The sequence below is a fragment of the Aspergillus saccharolyticus genome (genome assembly GCF_003184585.1).
Source record: "Aspergillus saccharolyticus JOP 1030-1 unplaced genomic scaffold BP01scaffold_30, whole genome shotgun sequence".
Lineage (NCBI taxonomy): Eukaryota > Fungi > Ascomycota > Eurotiomycetes > Eurotiales > Aspergillaceae > Aspergillus > Aspergillus saccharolyticus.
The window spans coordinates 22,676-42,170 of record NW_020290640.1 but is presented as its reverse complement, the minus strand read 5'-3'; the positions used below and the strand labels follow the sequence as shown (position 1 = coordinate 42,170).

General features: G+C 49.5%; 5 protein-coding genes across 5 annotated transcripts; all 5 read left to right on the top strand.

The window, feature by feature from the left end:
- Positions 1-153: 153 nt before the first annotated feature.
- On the top strand, positions 154-726 carry BP01DRAFT_384891 (uncharacterized protein; the record flags this gene model as incomplete). The annotated part of the gene is made up of 1 exon (XM_025577547.1): positions 154-726. The coding sequence occupies one exon, from the start codon at positions 154-156 to the stop codon at positions 724-726; it is 573 nt and encodes a 190-aa protein (XP_025428920.1).
- Positions 727-2,309: 1,583 nt separating this feature from the next.
- On the top strand, positions 2,310-7,212 carry BP01DRAFT_345625 (P-loop containing nucleoside triphosphate hydrolase protein). The gene is made up of 3 exons (XM_025573604.1): positions 2,310-2,685; positions 2,746-5,283; positions 5,356-7,212. The coding sequence occupies exons 1-3, from the start codon at positions 2,350-2,352 to the stop codon at positions 7,120-7,122; spliced, it is 4,641 nt and encodes a 1,546-aa protein (XP_025428919.1). The 5' UTR covers positions 2,310-2,349; the 3' UTR covers positions 7,123-7,212.
- A 1,405-nt stretch (positions 7,213-8,617) lies between these two features.
- On the top strand, positions 8,618-10,506 carry BP01DRAFT_324202 (BRcat and Rcat domain-containing protein). The gene is made up of 2 exons (XM_025572816.1): positions 8,618-9,723; positions 9,795-10,506. Exons 1-2 carry the CDS (start codon positions 8,723-8,725, stop codon positions 10,291-10,293), a joined length of 1,500 nt encoding a protein of 499 aa, XP_025428918.1. The 5' UTR covers positions 8,618-8,722; the 3' UTR covers positions 10,294-10,506.
- A 4,123-nt stretch (positions 10,507-14,629) lies between these two features.
- BP01DRAFT_403803 (uncharacterized protein) lies at positions 14,630-16,536 on the top strand (the record flags this gene model as incomplete). Its single annotated transcript, XM_025578688.1, has 5 exons — positions 14,630-14,831; positions 14,885-15,098; positions 15,151-15,268; positions 15,393-16,174; positions 16,220-16,536. The coding sequence occupies 5 exons, from the start codon at positions 14,630-14,632 to the stop codon at positions 16,500-16,502; spliced, it is 1,599 nt and encodes a 532-aa protein (XP_025428917.1). The 3' UTR covers positions 16,503-16,536.
- Positions 16,537-17,157: 621 nt separating this feature from the next.
- BP01DRAFT_384887 (uncharacterized protein) lies at positions 17,158-18,751 on the top strand (the record flags this gene model as incomplete). Its single annotated transcript, XM_025577546.1, has 3 exons — positions 17,158-17,215; positions 17,269-17,517; positions 18,414-18,751. 3 exons carry the CDS (start codon positions 17,158-17,160, stop codon positions 18,749-18,751), a joined length of 645 nt encoding a protein of 214 aa, XP_025428916.1.
- Positions 18,752-19,495: the final 744 nt, after the last annotated feature.

Sequence of the window (19,495 nt, the reverse complement as noted above, 5' to 3'; positions counted from 1 at the left end):
CCGCTTGGGCTGCCGTTGGTGGTAGATCTTCATGAACCTCTCCTGAATATATATATCGCCATTGTCCACCACCGGGAGGATGGCTCGTCCGAGAAGACTCCCCCGATCCATTCGCTTGACTGCGAGCAATCGAAAGACTGAGCTGATATCAACATGATTGAAAAACCCGAGAAACTGGCATACTGGAAGCAGCGCCTGACCCAGATCTATCCTGGGCGCTGGGGCTATCGCATCCGCACCGTATATCCCATCCCGGAGAGGTCGGAAACAGGGTCCCCCTACCTGAAACTCGTGGTCTCATACCGCGGCGAACCCTTCCTGGTCTTCCTGGTCGCCAACGCAGGCTCATGGACGGAGCTGGAACACAGTATGAAGAAAGAACTCTGGGTCCTGAGAAACAGATCCTGGAGGCGGCGCCGCGGCGTGATTGCCAACGGGGTGCTCGTGAGATTTTATCGTCTGCAGCCGCCTGGCATTCTCAAAGCCATCGGGGATCCTGAAAACACTTACCGTGAAGATGAAGGTGACCGCAGGGCGATCGATCGGAGTCTGACTTTCTATAAGAAGGCAATCCAGAGTGATATGCAAAGGGAGAGAGTGATGCTGCAGAGCAGCTTCTCCCCCAGTGATGATTGTCTCCGTTCCCTACCGGGATTTTTTGATTTGGCTAGAGACGTTTTCGTGGCGACGCAATATAGGTCCCCGTATATTCCTCATGCGAATTAGCTGTAGAGCTGGGATGGTGATTTGCAACTGTGATGTTGAACTGATCCCGCGTTCATCCCGGGCTTCTAACCGGCGTGTGCCCAGAATCTGCCTGTATCTTCAGTTCGCTCCTTGACCAATTCGATTCAGAATAAAAAAATAATAAAATAAAAACATCTAGATCATCTTCAGCGCACAGCGCTAGCCTGAATGAGAATCACATGATCCTATTCCAGCGAGCTGCTCGCCCAATCCAGTAACGATCATATCATTTTGCCTTGACTACGTACTTCATAAGTTCGGTAATTCTCTTCGCGCCATGTGCAATGTGCAGGCTTAGCAAGATTCGTAGATCGACTACTCACTGCCGCCGTTGCCACAGCAGTCTTCGTACAGAAGCCATTACAGAAGAGCGAGAGAATGCTCACAGATCGCTTGACTGTAAGGGCGGAAAGAGATACAGCAAAGGTTGGTGCCCTTGCAGCCCACCAAGCCTTCACCGGGTATTTGAATAGTTTCACCCGTAGCGAACTACGCGCGTCAGAAACTATAGTAAGCCATGACTGGGAGTCAACATGTCAAGCACTGAGATAGCCCTACATGCTTGTCCAGGCACCGCGGGTCTGCTGACATCCCACAATGGAGACTGGCGACCGGTCTAGATCCTTCCTTCAGATATTGCTGACACTATCACTGAATGGTATCTCTGATAATCGCTTGCCAGAACCCGACCACGAACCACGCACGAAATAATCCGGCCGAACAACACGCAACCTCCAAGGGTCCAAGCACCACCCAATAAAGGCAGTATTAAAGTACTATCCCTAACTCGAGATGTAGCGATTAAAACACGCTCAGCATCCAAGTTAAGGTGTGGACTTTGATATCGACCAACGGGGCAATGAAAGATTGTACTGCCATGTAGAGTATGGCGCCCTCTCACAGAAGCTTCCCTGGAACGGAGTAGCTGCCCCACGATACACGAGGCTCGTGGTGACACCGGCTTATCTGATCGGTATCTCCTTTGCTCGGTCCCTGCATGCACTCTTGTGGAATATACTTGCAATACCTTTAGAAAGGGTCGTGACGATTGATTTGGGATTCTGTATATTCCCTGCCCCAATCACCGAATAGTCGTTGCTCCGCAAATCACATCATGAAAATTCCTCATCGACATGCGCTATGGTGAGTCATGATGGTCTATTAAGACATCATCGCCCTTGCAGTCTGACCACCAGCCCCTAGAAGACAGTTGAGCGGTGAAGAGTCGAGGGGGATGGGAGGAATGTCCTCCACGAGTGGATGGAGCTCACAACCCCGGACATCCGACGGGGCAGCAAGTGGGGGGCAACCCCACGAGGCATAGACTGTAACGAATCATGAATGAGTCAGATTCATGATTCAAAGGCCCAGATTTACTGCAGTGGGTGAGACACCACCTCTCCCCGTGCTATACGCAGTGTCTGATTGGCCACAGACCTTATCTTGTCAGCGCTTAAGTCGCTAGCTGCGTAATCCTTACTATGAGTCAGCTCAGATAATGCAATGCAAATAATTTGAGAAAATGTCGCGTGAAGGGGAGGGTAGGTTCGTGATTCTTTCGTCTTCATCTCTCTCTTTCTCTGGTGAGAGAGCTGAACCACGATGCTCTCGCACAATTCGAGTTCCCTGGTGCTAGGCGCAGTGGCTGTCTTGGTGACGGCTCTGACTAGTATTCCGGCAGGTGGGAGTATTATTGCGCGTGCCAAACAGAGACGGTCGGAGCAGGATGAATCGGCGATTGACAAGAATCTCTACCAGGACGAAGATGGCGAGGCGACCGACGAATCGGTGCGCAGCTTCTCCGACAAGTGGCAGCGTGTCGCAGTCATTCTGTTCTCGACGACGGGGCTTCTCGCGACGCTGGGACTGGCAACCCTAACAACATTGCAACCGGCTACCAAGAATGCGGTGTTTTCCTGGCTACAATTTGTTCTCTGGGTGAGTCCAATCAAAAAGAGCAACAAACGAGAGCCGGTTCATTAACATCTTTCGACATAGGTAATACTTCTACTCCAAGCAGTCGTCTTGTTCGTCGAGCCGCAATCGACACAGCGATATACCCTGGGCCAGTTCGCCTTCCTCGGCAGTGTCGTGGCCATTCTCGTTGCAGGTCTGGATCTCTATCAAAAGGATGTATTTCAGCACACGGTCAAGCCAGACGACATCTGGCTGTACCTGGTCACGACGCAGCTCGCAAGTGCCCTCCTACGGGCGCTGGGCAGCCTCCTGCTTCCCCGTCGCCCCGATGTCTTCCACAATGGTACGTTGGTCGATCGGGAATTCTCAGGATCGGCGTTAGGTCGCTACTCGTTCGCCTGGGCCAACAGCCTGCTCGACTACACGGCGAAGAACCGGACGCTGGCCTTGACTGACCTGCCTAGACTGCGTGCCAACACGAGAGCTGACAGTCTCCATCGACATCTTGAACATGTCCAACAGTCTCGAAAAATGTGGAAAGCGCTCCTCCGGGCGCACTGGCGTGGTTTACTCATGGCCCTGGCTCTGACCGTGATGGTGAGTATCTTGAGCCTTGGACCGCAGATGGCCTTGCTCAACATCCTCAGCGCCCTCGAGGCCCGGGAACGCGGAGAGTGGTATCCTCTGCGGGCAGGATTCTGGGTCTTCGGTCTGGGGGCCTTGATGTTCATCTCCTCGGTGTTCGAAATGTGGTTGATCTGGGTCGTGTCTTCGAAGCTGTTTGTGCCCATCTATGCAGAGATCTCAGCCCTCGTCTTCGCCAAATCCATGCGGCGGAAGGACGTCAAGAGCATTCAGAAGGCGAAGAAGAAGACAGAGTCCCAGGCGGACGGATTTGCGACCGAGATCGAGGAGGAGCTGGACGACGAGGCCTCCGTCAAGAAGACCCGACAAAGCATCATCAACTTGGCCGCGGTGGACGGTCGACGCATCACTCAATTCGCCACCTTCTCCTATCTCATTCCATCCTCGATCTTCAAGCTGGTGCTAGGGTGTGGCTTCTTGATCCAGATCCTCGGATGGCGCAGCGCTCTGTCTGGTATTGCGGTGGCCTTTATGGTCACCCCCTTGAACTCCTTTGCCGCCAAGCGATACACGGGCGCACAGGTCAAGCTCATGAAGATGAGGGATCAGAAGCTGGCGATTGTCACTGAGGTGCTCCAGGGCATTCGCCAGATCAAATTCTCCGGGTTGGAAGCGCAGTGGGAAGCCCGCATCCACCAGGCCCGCGAGAAGGAATTGCAGGCTCTGTGGACCTCGTTTCTCTTCGATGTGATCCTGATGGCCATCTGGATTCTAGGGCCCATCGGTCTTTCCGCCGTCTCGTTGACGGTCTACGCCGTGCTCCACGGGGGGATCTCCGCCTCCGTTGCCTTCACAGCCATGTCGGTGTTTAGTTCCCTCGAACTCTCCCTGGCTATTCTACCGGAGATTATCTCGCAAGGGCTGGAGGCCAAGGTCAGCAGCGATCGCATTGACACCTATATGGACTCCCCCGACCGGATCGTCAACACACTGCCCGCCGACAAAGTCGCCTTTGATAATGCCTCGGTAGCCTGGCCGACCGAACAGGGCGTCGAGGAACCAGACAGGGATCGCTTCGTGCTACGCAATCTGACCCTGCAATTCCCCGCCCAGGGCCTCAGTATCGTGTCCGGTCGCACGGGGGCCGGCAAGAGTCTGCTTCTCTCCTCGATTCTTGGGGAATGTGACCTGCTCGAGGGAACGATCCAGGTGCCAGTACCGCCTCCTATCGCGGATCGCTTCGACGATCGCGCAACCAGTGCCAATTGGACCGTCGACTCGGCCATTGCCTATGTGGCGCAAATCCCATGGATTGAAAATGCAACGATCAAAGCCAATATCTTGTTCGGTCTACCTTACCACGAGGGACGGTACCAGAAGACGCTCGCTGCCTGCGCTCTGCAGAAGGACCTGGAGATGTTGCCGGATGGGGATTTGACGGATATTGGCGCCAACGGGGTCAATTTGAGTGGTGGCCAGCGATGGAGAGTCTCTTTCGCCCGTGCGTTGTATTCCCGTGCAGGTATTCTGGTTCTGGATGATATCTTCAGTGCGTTGGATGCGCACACCGGACGCCATGTCTACGAGGATGCCCTCACGGGTGAGCTGGGTCAAGGCCGCACGAGGATCTTGGTAACGCATCACGTTGGCTTGTGTCTGTCTCGAGCGGATTACTGGGTGGAATTGGAGGATGGTAACGTGCGTTATGCCGGCCCTGTGGCGGAGGAGCAGAAGAAACACCATTCAGCCCAGGTGGCCGACGACAGTGATAGCAATAGCACTGCAGTCGCCGAGGAGGAGACGGTCGAGGAGGTCATCTCTCACACCACCCACCGACGGCTGAGCACTGTGCAGCCCGATGCAGCTGCTGGAAAACAGTCGTCGCCAAAGAAATTTGTCGAAGATGAGAAGAGAGAAGTAGGCTCCGTCCAGCTCTCGATCTATAAGAGTTACTTCTCCATGGGGGGTCATGGGCCGCGATGGGTGCTCACGGCTGCTATATTCCTTTCCTACACGTCACTCGTGGTAACCAGGGTAAGCTACTACATTTCCTCTTCCTTATCGCATATTTGCAGGTGACGGGAGCTAATACCATAAACATCATAGGCGTGGTGGATCAACGTATGGACGGCCTCCTCCTCGCAGACCCATTCCAGCCCCGAGCTGTACAGCCTGGCCCTGGTGCAGCAACCTCTCGTACGACCCGCTTCAGCCCCCGTGGACTCCGAGCTGAAACGGTACCTGTTGGTCTACATCGCAGTCAGCGTGCTGGCGTGTCTGATGGGCACCATGCGCTTCTATCTGATCCTCTCGACCAGCGTCCGCGCGGCCCGGAATCTGTTCAAGCGACTGACCTACGCGGTGCTTCGTGCTCGCATGCGCTGGCTCGACACGGTGCCATTGGGTCGCATCCTGAACCGCTTCACCTCCGACTTCAACTACATTGACTCGACCATCGGATACCAGATGGGCTACACGGGCACCCAAATCCTCAATGTCTGCGGAGTCATCGTGGCCGGCGTCCTCGTCAGCCCATTCGTGCTCATTCTCGCCGCCGTGCTCCTCACGATCTGTCTGCGTCTAGCCTTGAGATTCCTCTCTGGGGCACGCGAGGTCAAGCGTTTGGAAAGTACAGCCAAGAGCCCCATCTTCGAGCATTTCGGGTCCAGTCTGGCTGGACTCGTGACGATTCGCGCGTTCGGGAAGAGCAGTATCTACACGGGCATGATCTACGAGCGGATGAACGCCCATGCGCAGGCCTTGTGGGCCATGCTCCTGTTCAACCGCTGGTTGAGCTTCCGGATGAATCTCGTCGGGGCCCTGTTTGCTACGCTGACGGCCACCCTGATCGTGAGTATGCCGAGTATCTCGGCTTCGCTGGCGGGGTTTGCGCTGAGTTTTGCCCTGCTGTTCAACACCGCCATCTCGATGGCGCTGAGGAGTTATACAGATGTCGAGCTCAGCATGAACGCCACGGAACGGGTGATTGAGTATTCCAACATCGAGCTGGAGAACCAGGGGGGCATCGACCCGCCGGCGGCGTGGCCTACCGAGGGCCGCTTGGAGGTGCAGGACTTGGTGGTGGGCTACGCACCGGACCTTCCCCCGGTGCTGAAGGGTCTGAGCTTCAGCGTCGAGAAGAACCAGCGAGTCGGGGTCGTTGGCCGCACGGGCGCTGGCAAGTCGTCGTTGACCCTCGCTCTGTTCCGCATTCTCGAGGCGCGCGAGGGCAAAGTTCTGATCGACGGGCTGGATACGGCCAAGCTTACTCTGAACAGTCTGCGCAGTCGACTGGCGATTATCCCGCAGGATCCGGTGCTATTCTCCGGGACTGTGCGGTTCAATCTCGACCCTTTCGACGAGTACACCGATACCGAGCTGTATGACGCCCTGACTCGGGTGCATCTGATCTCCCCAGACGGCGCGGAGGCACCGGCGGTGGCGGCAGGAAATCCGACGTATCGACCGAATGCGAATATCTTTACGTCTCTGTCTGCGCCAATCTCTGAAGGCGGCCTGAATCTGTCCCAGGGCCAGCGCCAGTTGCTCTGTCTGGCGCGGGCGATTGTATCGCGCCCGAAGATTATGTTTCTGGATGAAGCCACGTCGGCCGTGGATATGGAGACGGATGCCCTCATCCAGCAGTCGATCCGAGCTGAGTTCGGTCGCAATGATACCACGCTGCTGGTCATCGCGCATCGACTGAGTACCATTGCGGATTTCGACCGTATTCTGGTGATGGATGCCGGGCGCGCGGTGGAATTCGGGGCACCGAGGGAGTTGCTGGGGATTGAGAACGGGGTGTTCCGGACGTTGGTGGATCATAGTGGCGAGAAGGAGTTGCTGGAGAAAATTATCCTTGAGAAGGAGTAAGCGATCAGTAGCCTGCGCCCAAAAAGAGAGTGAATTGAAGCATTTCAACGAATTAGACTGAACAGGAAATGTGATTTTTGGTTATTTATACAGCAACCTGAGACAATCGGCGATTGGCTCAGACGAACAAGTTCCACGCTCACCACGAGGGGGTAAGATCAAATCCGCCCAATGTAATTCTGGAACCGTAACAGGGTTCATATAAAAGGATTACTCCCAGTAAGGCTGAGGTGGATATCAGTATCCACACCGGAGCACAAGCCAGGCTTGATAAAAGCCTAAAGATGTGAATCTTGCCGCAAGGTCAAGTATGTTGGTGTGTGATGGTTCAACGCGTCAAATGTCAAGGTCGACTGTCGTGTTCTACCCTAATTATGGCCTCCAATCCTATGCATAAACGCCAGACCTTGATCTTCACCCGGACGAGAACATTCCCAATGGTCGTGGGCTGCTGCAACTGCCGTACGCCTATTCAGAACATGCACCAATAAATGGCCATGGACCTTGTGGACAAACTCAACTCTGTAGAGCTTCATACGATCCGCCGCCGAAGTTTCAAAACCATATCATGCCCAGCCACGACTCTCCCGGACCCCAGGCTCGGTTTCGCCTCATTCAAACGCGGGAACGTCTTCCCTCGAACTCCCAGAACATCTTCATGCGATTGCACAGCCTCAATCTCATACCTCCCGAGCATGAAAGCCACGAAGGAGAGCACCAGATGTCGCCCTGCCACGCGGCCGCTGCAGAGAGTCTGTATCGAGCTTCTAAATATGGGCCATTGTCTCGCGGTGCTGGTTTTTCCTCTTTTTAATAAGTTTAAATATCTTGTAGATGGCTATCTTTTTCGTTAGTTATCTTATCCAGTCGACTCTGAAGTTATTTATTTTTTTATTGTATATTCATGATTATTTCATAGCCGATTAAGGGAGATAATGCTTTGAGTTGGTCGAAGAAGCCCAGAATAGTCTAAGCTTTAGGGATCAGACTTAAGGATGCCGCGACTGCTATACTCGGGTTTCCGCAAGATATGGCTGACATTGAAAATCAGAGGATCTGTAGAAGCATGCAAGATACAAAGCAGACGCTGTTATTCCCTATAGTTTGAATAAACTAGCAAGGTCAATCCGGTTTATGTATTGTAGAGAGCAGGTCGAGACTGCTTGCCGACAGTCCTTACGTCTCTTACTCTTATTTCACTCTTCATTAAGTTTGCTTGCCTTGATTTAATACGAGAGTGTATAGGGAAGTTGTGGTATACTCTATATAGCTACTACACCACTGAACCGTATCGAAATTAGATAGTCATTCTGACCTCGAGACGCCTGGGTATCTTCCGGGTCACAAATCTCAGACGCCAAAGAGCTTAAACACATAATCTTTGTGAGCCATCAGTTGTTCTAAACGTAATCATCTTGAAGATCACGTGAGCGGGGTAATTACTTCTAATCAGATGTCAGGATACAAAAAGGGCAATGCGAATCAAGGGGGCATCTTGTAATGCAACGATAAGCTCCATGTCTCATCAAACAACCGGAAAGTGCTGCTCACTACTTCTCTTCTCATCTTTCCAAACTATTCTCTGCTTCACTGAACTACGATGGCCTGCATACTAGATTCAGGGATTGATCAACTCACATTCGATCTCATTGTCCAGCTACAACTCCAAGACGCGGACCTTTACTTCGAGTCGTCAAAAGGAAAATCGCGCGATCCTACAGATGAGGAACTGGCTTTCCAACTACAAAATGAGGAATGGGGTAATATCTCTCAGTATTTGCAAGATAGGCGGATGGCCATGAGTTTCGCAGCTGCCGTGCAAGCTGATGGACATGTTTTGGCCGAGACCCTGGTTGAGGAAGAGAACGCCTCAAAAGATCGGACTATTGCTCATCAATGGACCGAAGATGGATGTGTTATGCCTTCGAATGAGCTTGATTTGGTGCCAGAGGCTTTGGACGACGAGACTCTAGCTAAACTTCAGATTTTATACGTTAATAACATGGAAGACTACAACACTATAGGAGACTTGGACACGACAGACTGTGAAAACGAGTGTGCTGAATCATCTGCTCAGGCTATCCGACGAGCTAGTCGCTCTCTACCGCGAGCCCGACGATGTGTGGCTTGTAGGGAACCAACCGATTTCGTCAACGTGGTCCGCGCTCCTTGTCGGCACGAGTATTGTCGGTCCTGTTTAGCGGATCTTTTCAAAGCTTCAATGACAGACGAGTCACTATTTCCTCCGCGATGCTGCCGACAACCCATAAATTTGACCATCGCTCGCATATTTTTGGATTCTGCTTTAGTGGATCAATATGAGAAAAAGAAGGTTGAATATGAAACCCCAAACAGAACGTACTGCTACTCTTCCAATTGTGGTGCATTCATCAACATGTCCTACATTGACGGTGAAGCGGCCACTTGCCCTGATTGCGGGCACACAACTTGTACGAACTGCAAAAGACGAGCACATACGGGTGACTGTCCCGATGACACCGCCTTGCAACAACTACTAGTAACGGCGCAGCAAAATGGGTGGCAACGTTGCTTTTCCTGCTGGCGAATGGTGGAATTAGATCACGGTTGCAATCATATGACGTTTGTAGTCCTGATCCCTCAAGCCCTTCTTCTTGATTCTACTAAACTCACTCTGACGAAACTGACAATAGCTGTCGCTGCGGTGCTCAATTCTGTTACAATTGCGGATCGGAGTGGAAGAATTGTCAATGTGAACAATGGAACGAGCATCATCTCCTAGCACGTGCATATCAAATAATCGATCGAGAAGCAGATCAACCGGCCACTGTAGCCGTTCCGCAAGACATCGATGAGGCTATTCTGGAGGACCAGCTCGTACCAGCGGCCTATGAGCAGCCTCACTCGCCAACTCAGCAGACGCAACATGATGTCGCGAACTCGACAGATGCGGAGCCGTTTGCAACCCCAGAAGCACTTCCGTCGCCAACTACACGGACAGCACGAGATACTTTGATCGCAAGAACCATTCAGGAGCTCAGAGATAACCACGAGTGCAGACACAGCAAATGGAAATACTTACGTGGACCTCATCGATGTGAAGAATGCTCTCATCACTTGCGCGAATATATATTTGAATGTCGTCAATGCCGAATTCAAGCGTGCAATCGGTGCAGAAGGAACAGACTTTGATGGTAACCATGGAAAATGCTCAAGATATACGCCCTAGTTGAACCGCTTTTTAGCCTCAGAACTGGATGAAATGGAACAGGGCGGCCAGGGGGCACAGGCTGATGACTCTTCAAACCATTCACATTTCTTTAACAACTCTGCCTTCATACAACTAAAGCAATCCTGCAGGAAAGAGAAGAACAAGCTTAATCATAGGAATATCACCTGCTTCGTTACATTAAAATATATCATAGTAGTAATAATCTTTAAAATCAGAATCTGCTCTTTTTCTTATTATTAAATTACCTTCTTAGACAAGTAGACTGAGGAAAGTGCCCTGCTTATACTGCTTCTTATTAATTAGTGGTCAAATTATCTTACTAAAAGGACCAGCACTTCATCTAAGTAGTTAGATATATGTTACATTCTGCTCGCATTATCACGTCAGGCAACCGCGGCTCATATTTATATTCAAAGAATATACAGATAGGAGGCATCCCAGCTGTCCTTCTAGTACTCTCTGTAACGACTTGTACAATGTAATCGAGCTTTATTGATTGATGAAAAGCTCACCCCGTAGTCTGTATGCTAATAATAACTGTCAGTGTCATGTTGCTGAAGAGCCCTCCTATCTATAAAGGATTCTTTACAAATACTGCAATAGATGTTATAGTCTAACCGACTTCTCCCTTGGATATATGGTTTGACTGTTGGTAGCCACCAGATTTCTCAGGAAATTCTTTTATTACTGACAAATATAGTCATTCAAGTTTCATGACTGATTAAGGCAGGAAGGAATATGCCTACCATAATTCCTGTTCTAGCTAAAGCACTTTTTTGATCATTGACAAAGAGAAATCGTATGGAAACAGAGTTAATGACTTCAAGATTTCGTAAAAATGCTGCTGGTCTTCAAGAGTTGACAGGTGTTGTATAGCATATCTTGATATCTCGTAACTTCGAGTGGGAAGGGCTGTTCGGCCCGTAGACATACTGAATTATATTGTTGAATTCCGTATCTGTCCACTTTGACTGAAGGCCAAACTCCATTTTTCTGCTTAGCCAATGTCTTCAAATCCTTAATCTGATATTTATTAGTAATGAAATATATTTCTGCATTAATAAAATATGGTTTTGCTTGATTTTCTCCATACTGGTGATGTCTTTGCGCGCAGCTCAATGAAAAACCTGTGCTAAGGTCTTGGCAACAGGGCTGAGAGGAGTCTCAGCGTGTACTGGTTAAAAGCAATTTTAGTTATAAATGATGTCCTGCTCTGGTTGCACAGATAGTTGTTATCAAATTTGTGAGTCCACCAATGGGGGGATTAATATATAACAAACTGTTGGATAAGTTCACTTTTTCAGTTATAATTTTTGATTTTGACTGATAAAATAGAGCAAGTTGTAAGTAAAAGTCAAGTAAGTTAGTTTCCCTATATATTGTTGATCCGATATCTATAATATCGTGCGGAAGTGACTTTTGGACGGGTTCGATTTCGCTGATTACAGTAGGGGTAATTGCCCCTGTATACCCAATCAATGAAGCGTGCAACCGTTCCTTCTGTCGTTTTGTTAAATCTATATATTCCCTGTCGGCCCTCATCGAGAGCACCATCCAAGGCAGCAATCACTGGTTTGCATTTCAAGCCGAGCAGCTTTTGATGAATTTTAAATAAACGTCCCGAGTGACCAGCTTGGAGAAAAACGAGCTCTGAATTGAGAAAGCTGTCACGAGGTTAATGACACATACGTCTATTTTCTCGAACAAGTAACATACTCGATATATGGCAATTCGCATCTGTTGGCCTTTTTCACCATGGCTATTTGGAAGAGCAGCGACGACTAGTGAGCTAGCAATGAGAAGTTTATTGAATTGCAGATTCGAACGGACGACTCAAGGCTGGAGTCTTGGAAGGTGGAATTCAATTGCTTTTGTTTGCCTTTTATATTATGACTTCCTTCGCCCGGGTGGGTCTAAATGGTGGCACAAACAAGGACTTCCAATCATCATCACCAAATCGCAAACTGCTGACACGTGCTGTGTCGTTATTTGTCAGGAAGATACAGGTTGCTAGTTTGATCAGGTAGTGATTTCTGTCGACAACAATACAAGTTGAGTGAGACCGACTGGGCAAGTCTGTATAGGAAAGGGTTGAGATGGTGCTGGTATACACGGACCTTCCCTGCAGGCAAGTAATTACTCCATAAACCCGGGGGAAATGTAATGAAATGTACTAATCTCCGAATAGGAAACTCAAATCTCCTTTTAAACCATAGGAGGCTCTCTCCCTCCTACTCTTCTGTCCATTCTCTAATTCTGCGGGGCGAAAGTCTGATCTGGACCCATAATAACACTTAGCGAGCCCTTGAAGGGTACATGGAACCTACGTTCCAATAAGACGCGGATTCCCTCTGCTGGAGGAGTCTTCGCAACCTCGTTGTGGGGGCTGGGAGCGCAAAGGTAACATAATGGCAGGGTTCCCGCTCGTGGTTTCCTGTTACGCATTTACTGGATAATAACCTGGCGCCCAGGACCACATATGGCAATGCGGCGGTCTGGAGAACTCTTGATATGCTGTATCTTTGGTGATAACAAAGAAAAATCTCTCATAACAGGGCCTCGTTATCCAACAAATGCATGACAGGGAACCACGAGCGGACACCCTGCTACTATGTTGCCTTAGCGCTCTCAGCCCGTAATGGGGGAAGGTATTGATTTGCGCGTAATGCAAGAGACGGAGGAGAAAGATAGGCTACTTCTGTGTCCTGCAGAACAGTCAAAAGGGGATCTACCTAAACATTCCTGCCCTACTAGGGCACTGCCCAGTTCGAACCAAGGAGGAACCTAGCTGCTCTGTCACAAGGATAGGCATGGCAACCTATAATACGCTCTGTCCATCAGACGTTATTTCATGTCCCTTAATCTTATCTTCTTACAACCCCCTTCTGTCTCCTCACATTTCTTTTGTCCGCCATCTATCTATCCACAGGACGTCAAGTCTTAGCCCTCGAAGCCGCGTCCGAAAATGGAAACTAAAAACTTGATCCTACGGGACATCAACTGGAACCTCGACCAACAGGACTTACGCTATATATCGCAGAAACCGTACGGGAAGTTGTAAGTGAACACAGGAGCCCTGCTAGAACCGGTTCTCATAGCAATCAGGCTTCCAGTGTCTTTCAGAGCACTGGGACGCGTCAAGCAGCAGCTCAGTTCTCATGCTTCTGTCTTTGCCGTCGATCTGAAATGTCCTCAAGGACTAGTCCTCGCTGGCCCTCTTAGCACGATCGCCATTATTATTGCTGACGAAAAGGGCCTATTGTTCATAAGCTCTAAAGACGTGGAAAGCTACAAGTATGAGTTTGAAGTTCTTGGTCTGATCGAAAAGGAACTTGGCGCGTATGAAAGTCTACTTTTGGAGAAAGCGAGCCATGACCGTGTACTATCCTCTCTCCAAAAGGCAATGCCACAGAAATTCTGGCAATAGGCTGTTGAGTTAATTACTGCTCACGTTTGACCTATTCGGATATGCAGTAAAGAATTTCGTGTCAGTCTTTTCCATCAGTTAGGACCGCAACAGAAGAAACGAGTTAACTTCTCCGCTATGGTGACAATACAAGACACACCAACGTCAAGAAGCGAGAGAATTCTGGGAGCGTTAAGATGAACCGTCTATTCACTGAATTTGGATTCATATACTGGGCGTTCTATCTACTCATAGGTACGACCTGATTCCATGTGATGACATAGCTGCGGATAACTGGGCAACAACTTCCCGTACGGCTCCCTCATATTTGCACATAGGGCACCGACTGGTAGGGGTTGCTGGCTCACCTCGCTGGCGGTTTCACTAAACCCAAAAGTGGCAATTACGCTGTCGCAGTTCTGTTAATACCTAAAATAGTATAGCGTGACTGTCTTGGCAGCCCCAGGGGTTGACCTATTTGCCGGTCATCAGACCCACGGTTCGGTTGAGCTTCATGCGACTACCCCGCTCGATGTGCGAATCATAAGAAGTCGCTATACTGAGTAGCTAGTTGGGTTTAATATCCTGACGTGGTCGTCTTAGCTACGCTGCTTGGTTGGTAGGGGTGACGAAGATCATGAGCATAAGAGACGTCACAGGAAGTGTGCCGGGTAGGGAGGTCAGGTAGCTATGCATCTGAAAATGTAGGGCTAGTAGAGAGTAATTGTGGTGGCGAGTGCCACATTGACGACCCCAAAACGAGTGGCTTGTTAGTTCCCAACTCCGCAATAGCATGTATAAAACAGCATACTGTACCATGGGCATTTACTAGGTAGCACTGGTCCGAAGAAATTTTACGTTCTCAAGCAGATCAAGTTATTCCTGTGCTCATGGACCACGACGAGAATCTTGAAGAGGTTCAAAGGATCCTCAATTATCGATTTCGGAATATCACACTCCTATCCCATGCACTCACAGCAGCCGGTGCGGACTTGGATAATTATGAGGGTAATAGAAGACTAGCACCAATTGGCGTGGATGTAATCGGCCTTTGTTTGGATTATGATGCACATCAGAAAAAGGGCAAACCAAGTAAGAGTCCAGGGACGATAACCCTTGCCGGATCTTTCTCAGTGGAACACCAGGTGAAACTGCCGTCCTGAAACAACAACTCTGTTGTTATAAACATCTAGCATTGGTTGCTCAACGCACATCAATTGATAAGTGCATTAAATATAATCCTAGGTCTGGAAAAGGAAGTCCAACCGTTGTTGGAAAATCCCTTGCAGCGATAATAGCAGCGGCATACTTGGACTCTGGGAATCATTCTGATACCTGGGGCGTTATGCATTATATAGGGTCGGGTTACGTCCTATTTCAATCTGACTTGGCTGACTTGCGAGTACAATAGGTTTTTCATTCAAAACCAAGACGGTATAAACCCTGCAATGCTGGAATCAACTGCGGATTGTCAAACACACCTTCCTATTATAAGTCCACTTGTGCCCCAATGCAATATTTCGTCGAATGTGCATACGAGCCAACAGAACGTGGTGGTGCCACTGGTATAGACCCTAGCATACACTTCCCCAAAATTCAAATGATGGATAACAGGCTGGCTGACTTCTAAAACCAACATTATCAACGAGATAGGATATCGAAGCTGGTAGTGATTTCATGGCTGTGCCAAGGAGAAGAGCCGCTGAAGGCGCCCCGTGCGAGATACAGGCGAATAAAGCAAAGGTTAGTCGGTCTCAGCGCTCCCTCAACGATCGGTTGGAACCGTTCCTCGCTCGTGAGTCCGAGAGATGCAGAGCTCTGGGAATCGCCGTCCCAGAAGAATCGTACTATAAACCTGAAATCCAGATGGAAGTTGCGAAACTGGTAAAAGATACTCCAACAGAGCTGCCCAAAAAGCTGTTACTGGGTGTTGCTACCTCACAATCAGTGGTAATCTTGAAGAAGGCCATTGTAGGGTGGCGAACTCAGACTGGTATTGTCTCCTGGCAACTGTCCAAATCAGCATCCAAAGCAGAAGCGTTTCAAATAATTGAGAGTATGAGTCAAGATATGATGTGCTTGGCCCTTCTACGTCGATATTATATCCTCCGCTTGTTTGAAGATTGCAGAGGGTGCGACACGCCGTCATTCACAGGATTCGTCTCCGTCTCTGGCAGTGGTGTCCTTTCTCGCAAAAGAGGAAACCCCCTGAACAACGCGGAGAACGACCTGACAACAGCAATGATGAAGGAGATATTCCCTGCTCTTCAGCCCGGAACACAAGAGTACGATGTCAAGCGTGGTGCCGTAAATTTATATCGAAAGCTTGGCCGGAAATTTCATATGTTAGCATCAACTTTCGGCAAAGGCATACTTGCATTGATGCCGTATTATGACCTACCAGGAGAACCAGAGATGAGCATTTCGGACAATCAGTAAGCATTTTAATACCGGAATATTGCCACGCTAACGAAATTTAGGCTTCACTCGCTACGAGAGTCAACGTTTGGGCAAATCATTTCCATTCTCGAACGCTCCCAAGGTGAGGTTATATGCCAGTTCAGCGCCGCTGCCGAGAGAATCGTTGATGCCTTAATGGAGCTTCCGGTAGAGTGTTGCCCGGTATTTGCGTTTGAAGAAATTGCGGAGAGCCGGATATTGGAGTGCCCGAAGAATTCGTCGGGCCTCCTTTCCCTTCTTGGGCTGAGATTTCAGGCTCAAATTGTGACAGATCCATATCCGCGCGCAGACGAATCGACCTAGCTAAGCAGATTTGGAGGATAGTCGAGCTACAAACCGAAGAATACCAGCATTTGCATATTCTAGTTGAAGCTGGATTATTACAGTATCGGTATGTGTTGGAATAATATTGTCATGGAGAGATGCAGTGTGACTGTAGGCTTAGTATGACTGCCGAGTGACAAATAATAACACAAATTTCATACCCTGCACGCCTTATCTGTAATTTAATCCACCGTTGATTGTACGAGTGCGTGCTCGCAGCTTCTGAGGGATGCAGATAGCCTGCCTAGGACCTCTTGAATGTAACTCGAATCGAAATGCAACGAATTACTGCTCCACTGCCACGAAGCCTGTTGTCACGGGAGAAGCATATAAAGATCGCAAACTCCCGTACGACTTCTTCTCCCCCATCGGACTGTTAAGACATAACAAATAAGGGCAACCATAAAACGAGAGAAAGAAAATGGATGAATTTCGGCCTCGGAGCTATCAGCAGGAAATGGTTGAAATGAGCTTACGCGAGAATATTATTGTTGTGGTACTTTGCTATTTGACTGAGAAGGGGACGACTGCTTGTATCAAGGCTAAACAGTGAGCCAGATGGATACGGGAAGCGGGAAGACTCATATGTACGCGCAATGCGCCCGAAGATCACCGGAGGAAAAAAACCAGGAAAATGAAGAAGAGCAAGCATGAGGATAATGGCAGAGCTGCAGCGCTGCGCCTTGGAAAAGGTGTGAATGTTCAACCCCTCCACGGTTTCTCGGTCTCAAACATATCCAGATAGTTTGGTTCCTTTGCCCCACTGTCGCCCTTTCGATCCAGCAGAAAGAAGCTATCGCTTCTCACATCCCGGCGGTGAATACCAAACTGTTAATCGGAGACGACGGCGTCGATAGTTGGAGTGAGCAGCGGATTTGGGACGACACCCTTCGTGACGTGCGGATTGTTGTCTCCACGCACGCCGTGCTAGCGGACGCCCTCGCCCACAGGTTTGTGGTGATGGCAAAGTTGGCCCTCATTGTGTTTGATGAAGGTAGGTTAATGTTATCCTACTCGGCACTCTCGGCTAACTAGTGCATTAGCCCATCATTGTGTTAAAAATCATCCTGCCAACCGGATTATGAAGGATTTCTACCACCCCACAAAGAACGAAAAAGGGCCCGAGTCTGTCCCCCCGAATCCTTGGCTTGACTGCCAGCCCTATTATGAAAACGAAGCTACATGACATGCCGTAAGTCTAGTGTAGACACCATGAAGAGAGGGGTACTCATTTTCCGGGTGCAGACAGATAGAACGGAATCTCAATGCAGTCTGCAGAACACCACGAGCACAACGACATGACCTCATGAGATATGTTCATCCGCCGCAACTCGTCTTACTCAGATAGGCTGCTCCTGACGACTCAAATCGTTCGTTGTCAACGCCATTTCTCGAGGCTGTATATCAGGCCCACTCTCAGGCGCAATATCATCTTGAACTTCCCAATCACTTACTATCTAAGGCGGTTCAGGACCAACTGGAGAATTTCTGCGCAAAGGAGGTAACCTGCTCGGCTCCTGGGCTGCTAATTACTTCATTGCCGAATCGGTTCAAAGGCTTGTCGGAAGAGCCGGAATGAACGATTCTTTATGGGCTGACCCTGTTAAAGCACGTTAGCCGAGACATCAGGATATATTCTTCAACTGACCCCTTCTACTCCCAGCTCCTCTAGCATAGTGTCAGAAAAGGTTTGCCGCCTTTTGGCATTCTTGAGGGCAGAAAACAATGAACGTTTCTCGGGGATTATCTTTGTCCGTGAACGCGCAACTGCCTACGTACTGGCGGCTGTGATACGATGGCATCCGCTTACACAGGGCCTGTTCCAGTGTGCATCATACGTAGGCTGTTCAAAGAACAGATGCAGAAAAAGTGACATCTGTGACCTACTAGGACCTGGTACAGAGGATGTTCTCCAGCAATTCCGACAGGGCCAGACGAATCTTATCGTTGCAACAGATGTTCTGGAGGAAGGCATCGACATGACGGCTTGCCATCTCGTTGTGTGTTTCGATCAACCGAACAATCTCAAATCTTTCATCCAAAGACGGGGCCGGGCCCGACAGCAGAAGTCAAAGTTTGTCATCATGGTCGCAGATAACGATATAACAATTGGAATCGCGCGGTGGCAGGAACTCGAAGGCGAAACGGTGCGGCTGTACAGAGACCACAGGAGGAAGCTAGAGGAGATCTCCACACTGCAAAATATTCCAGAGAACGTTGTTCTCTAAATGAGATTACAAAACAGGTTAGTATCCAATCCTAGCAAGAGTCTTGGGTTAGTAATAACAATTCGACCAGGGCACTACTAACAGTCGATTCAGCGGTCTTGACCTTTACCATTTCTGCTCCACTCTGAATTTAAAACCGCATGCCGATCTACGCCCATCATTCAACTACGAGCAAAATGAGGACGGCCATGTCCGGGCCACAGTGACACTTCCCAGTGGCGTAGACCAGTCACTTCGCGTTGCGTCAGGAGCTAAGTGGTAGCTCACGGAGCGTGCAGCACAGAAGAATGCAGCATTTCAGGCCTATATTGCTTTGCATCGAGCCAAGTTGATCAAGGCCCATTTCCTGCCGGTAACTCCCGAACGCCTCTGGCGAGATTTGGCAGGCGCACAACCAATCCTGACGTCGAATTGCGATTGAGGCTATCTTCGACCCTTTGGAAGCAACTAGCAGATTCCACAGATTATAAAATGTGTAGAAGCCGCATGTCCATATCCCAGAATGGGAAAGATCGTCCCGATCTTGCAATGATTCTCATCACACCCGTTCAATTTCCTGCAAAAGAACCTTTGGAGTTATTCTGGGACAGTGAAACGACCTTCCTTGTTTCTTTGCAATTCCTGGAGTACTCCAGTATATCGCCGGCCGAGCTACAGTTGATGGGTGAGACCACATCCGTTCTGCTGTCGTCAACACGAACAAAAGTTCCCAGCAACGGGGCTGTGGATTGTCGTAATGTCTTG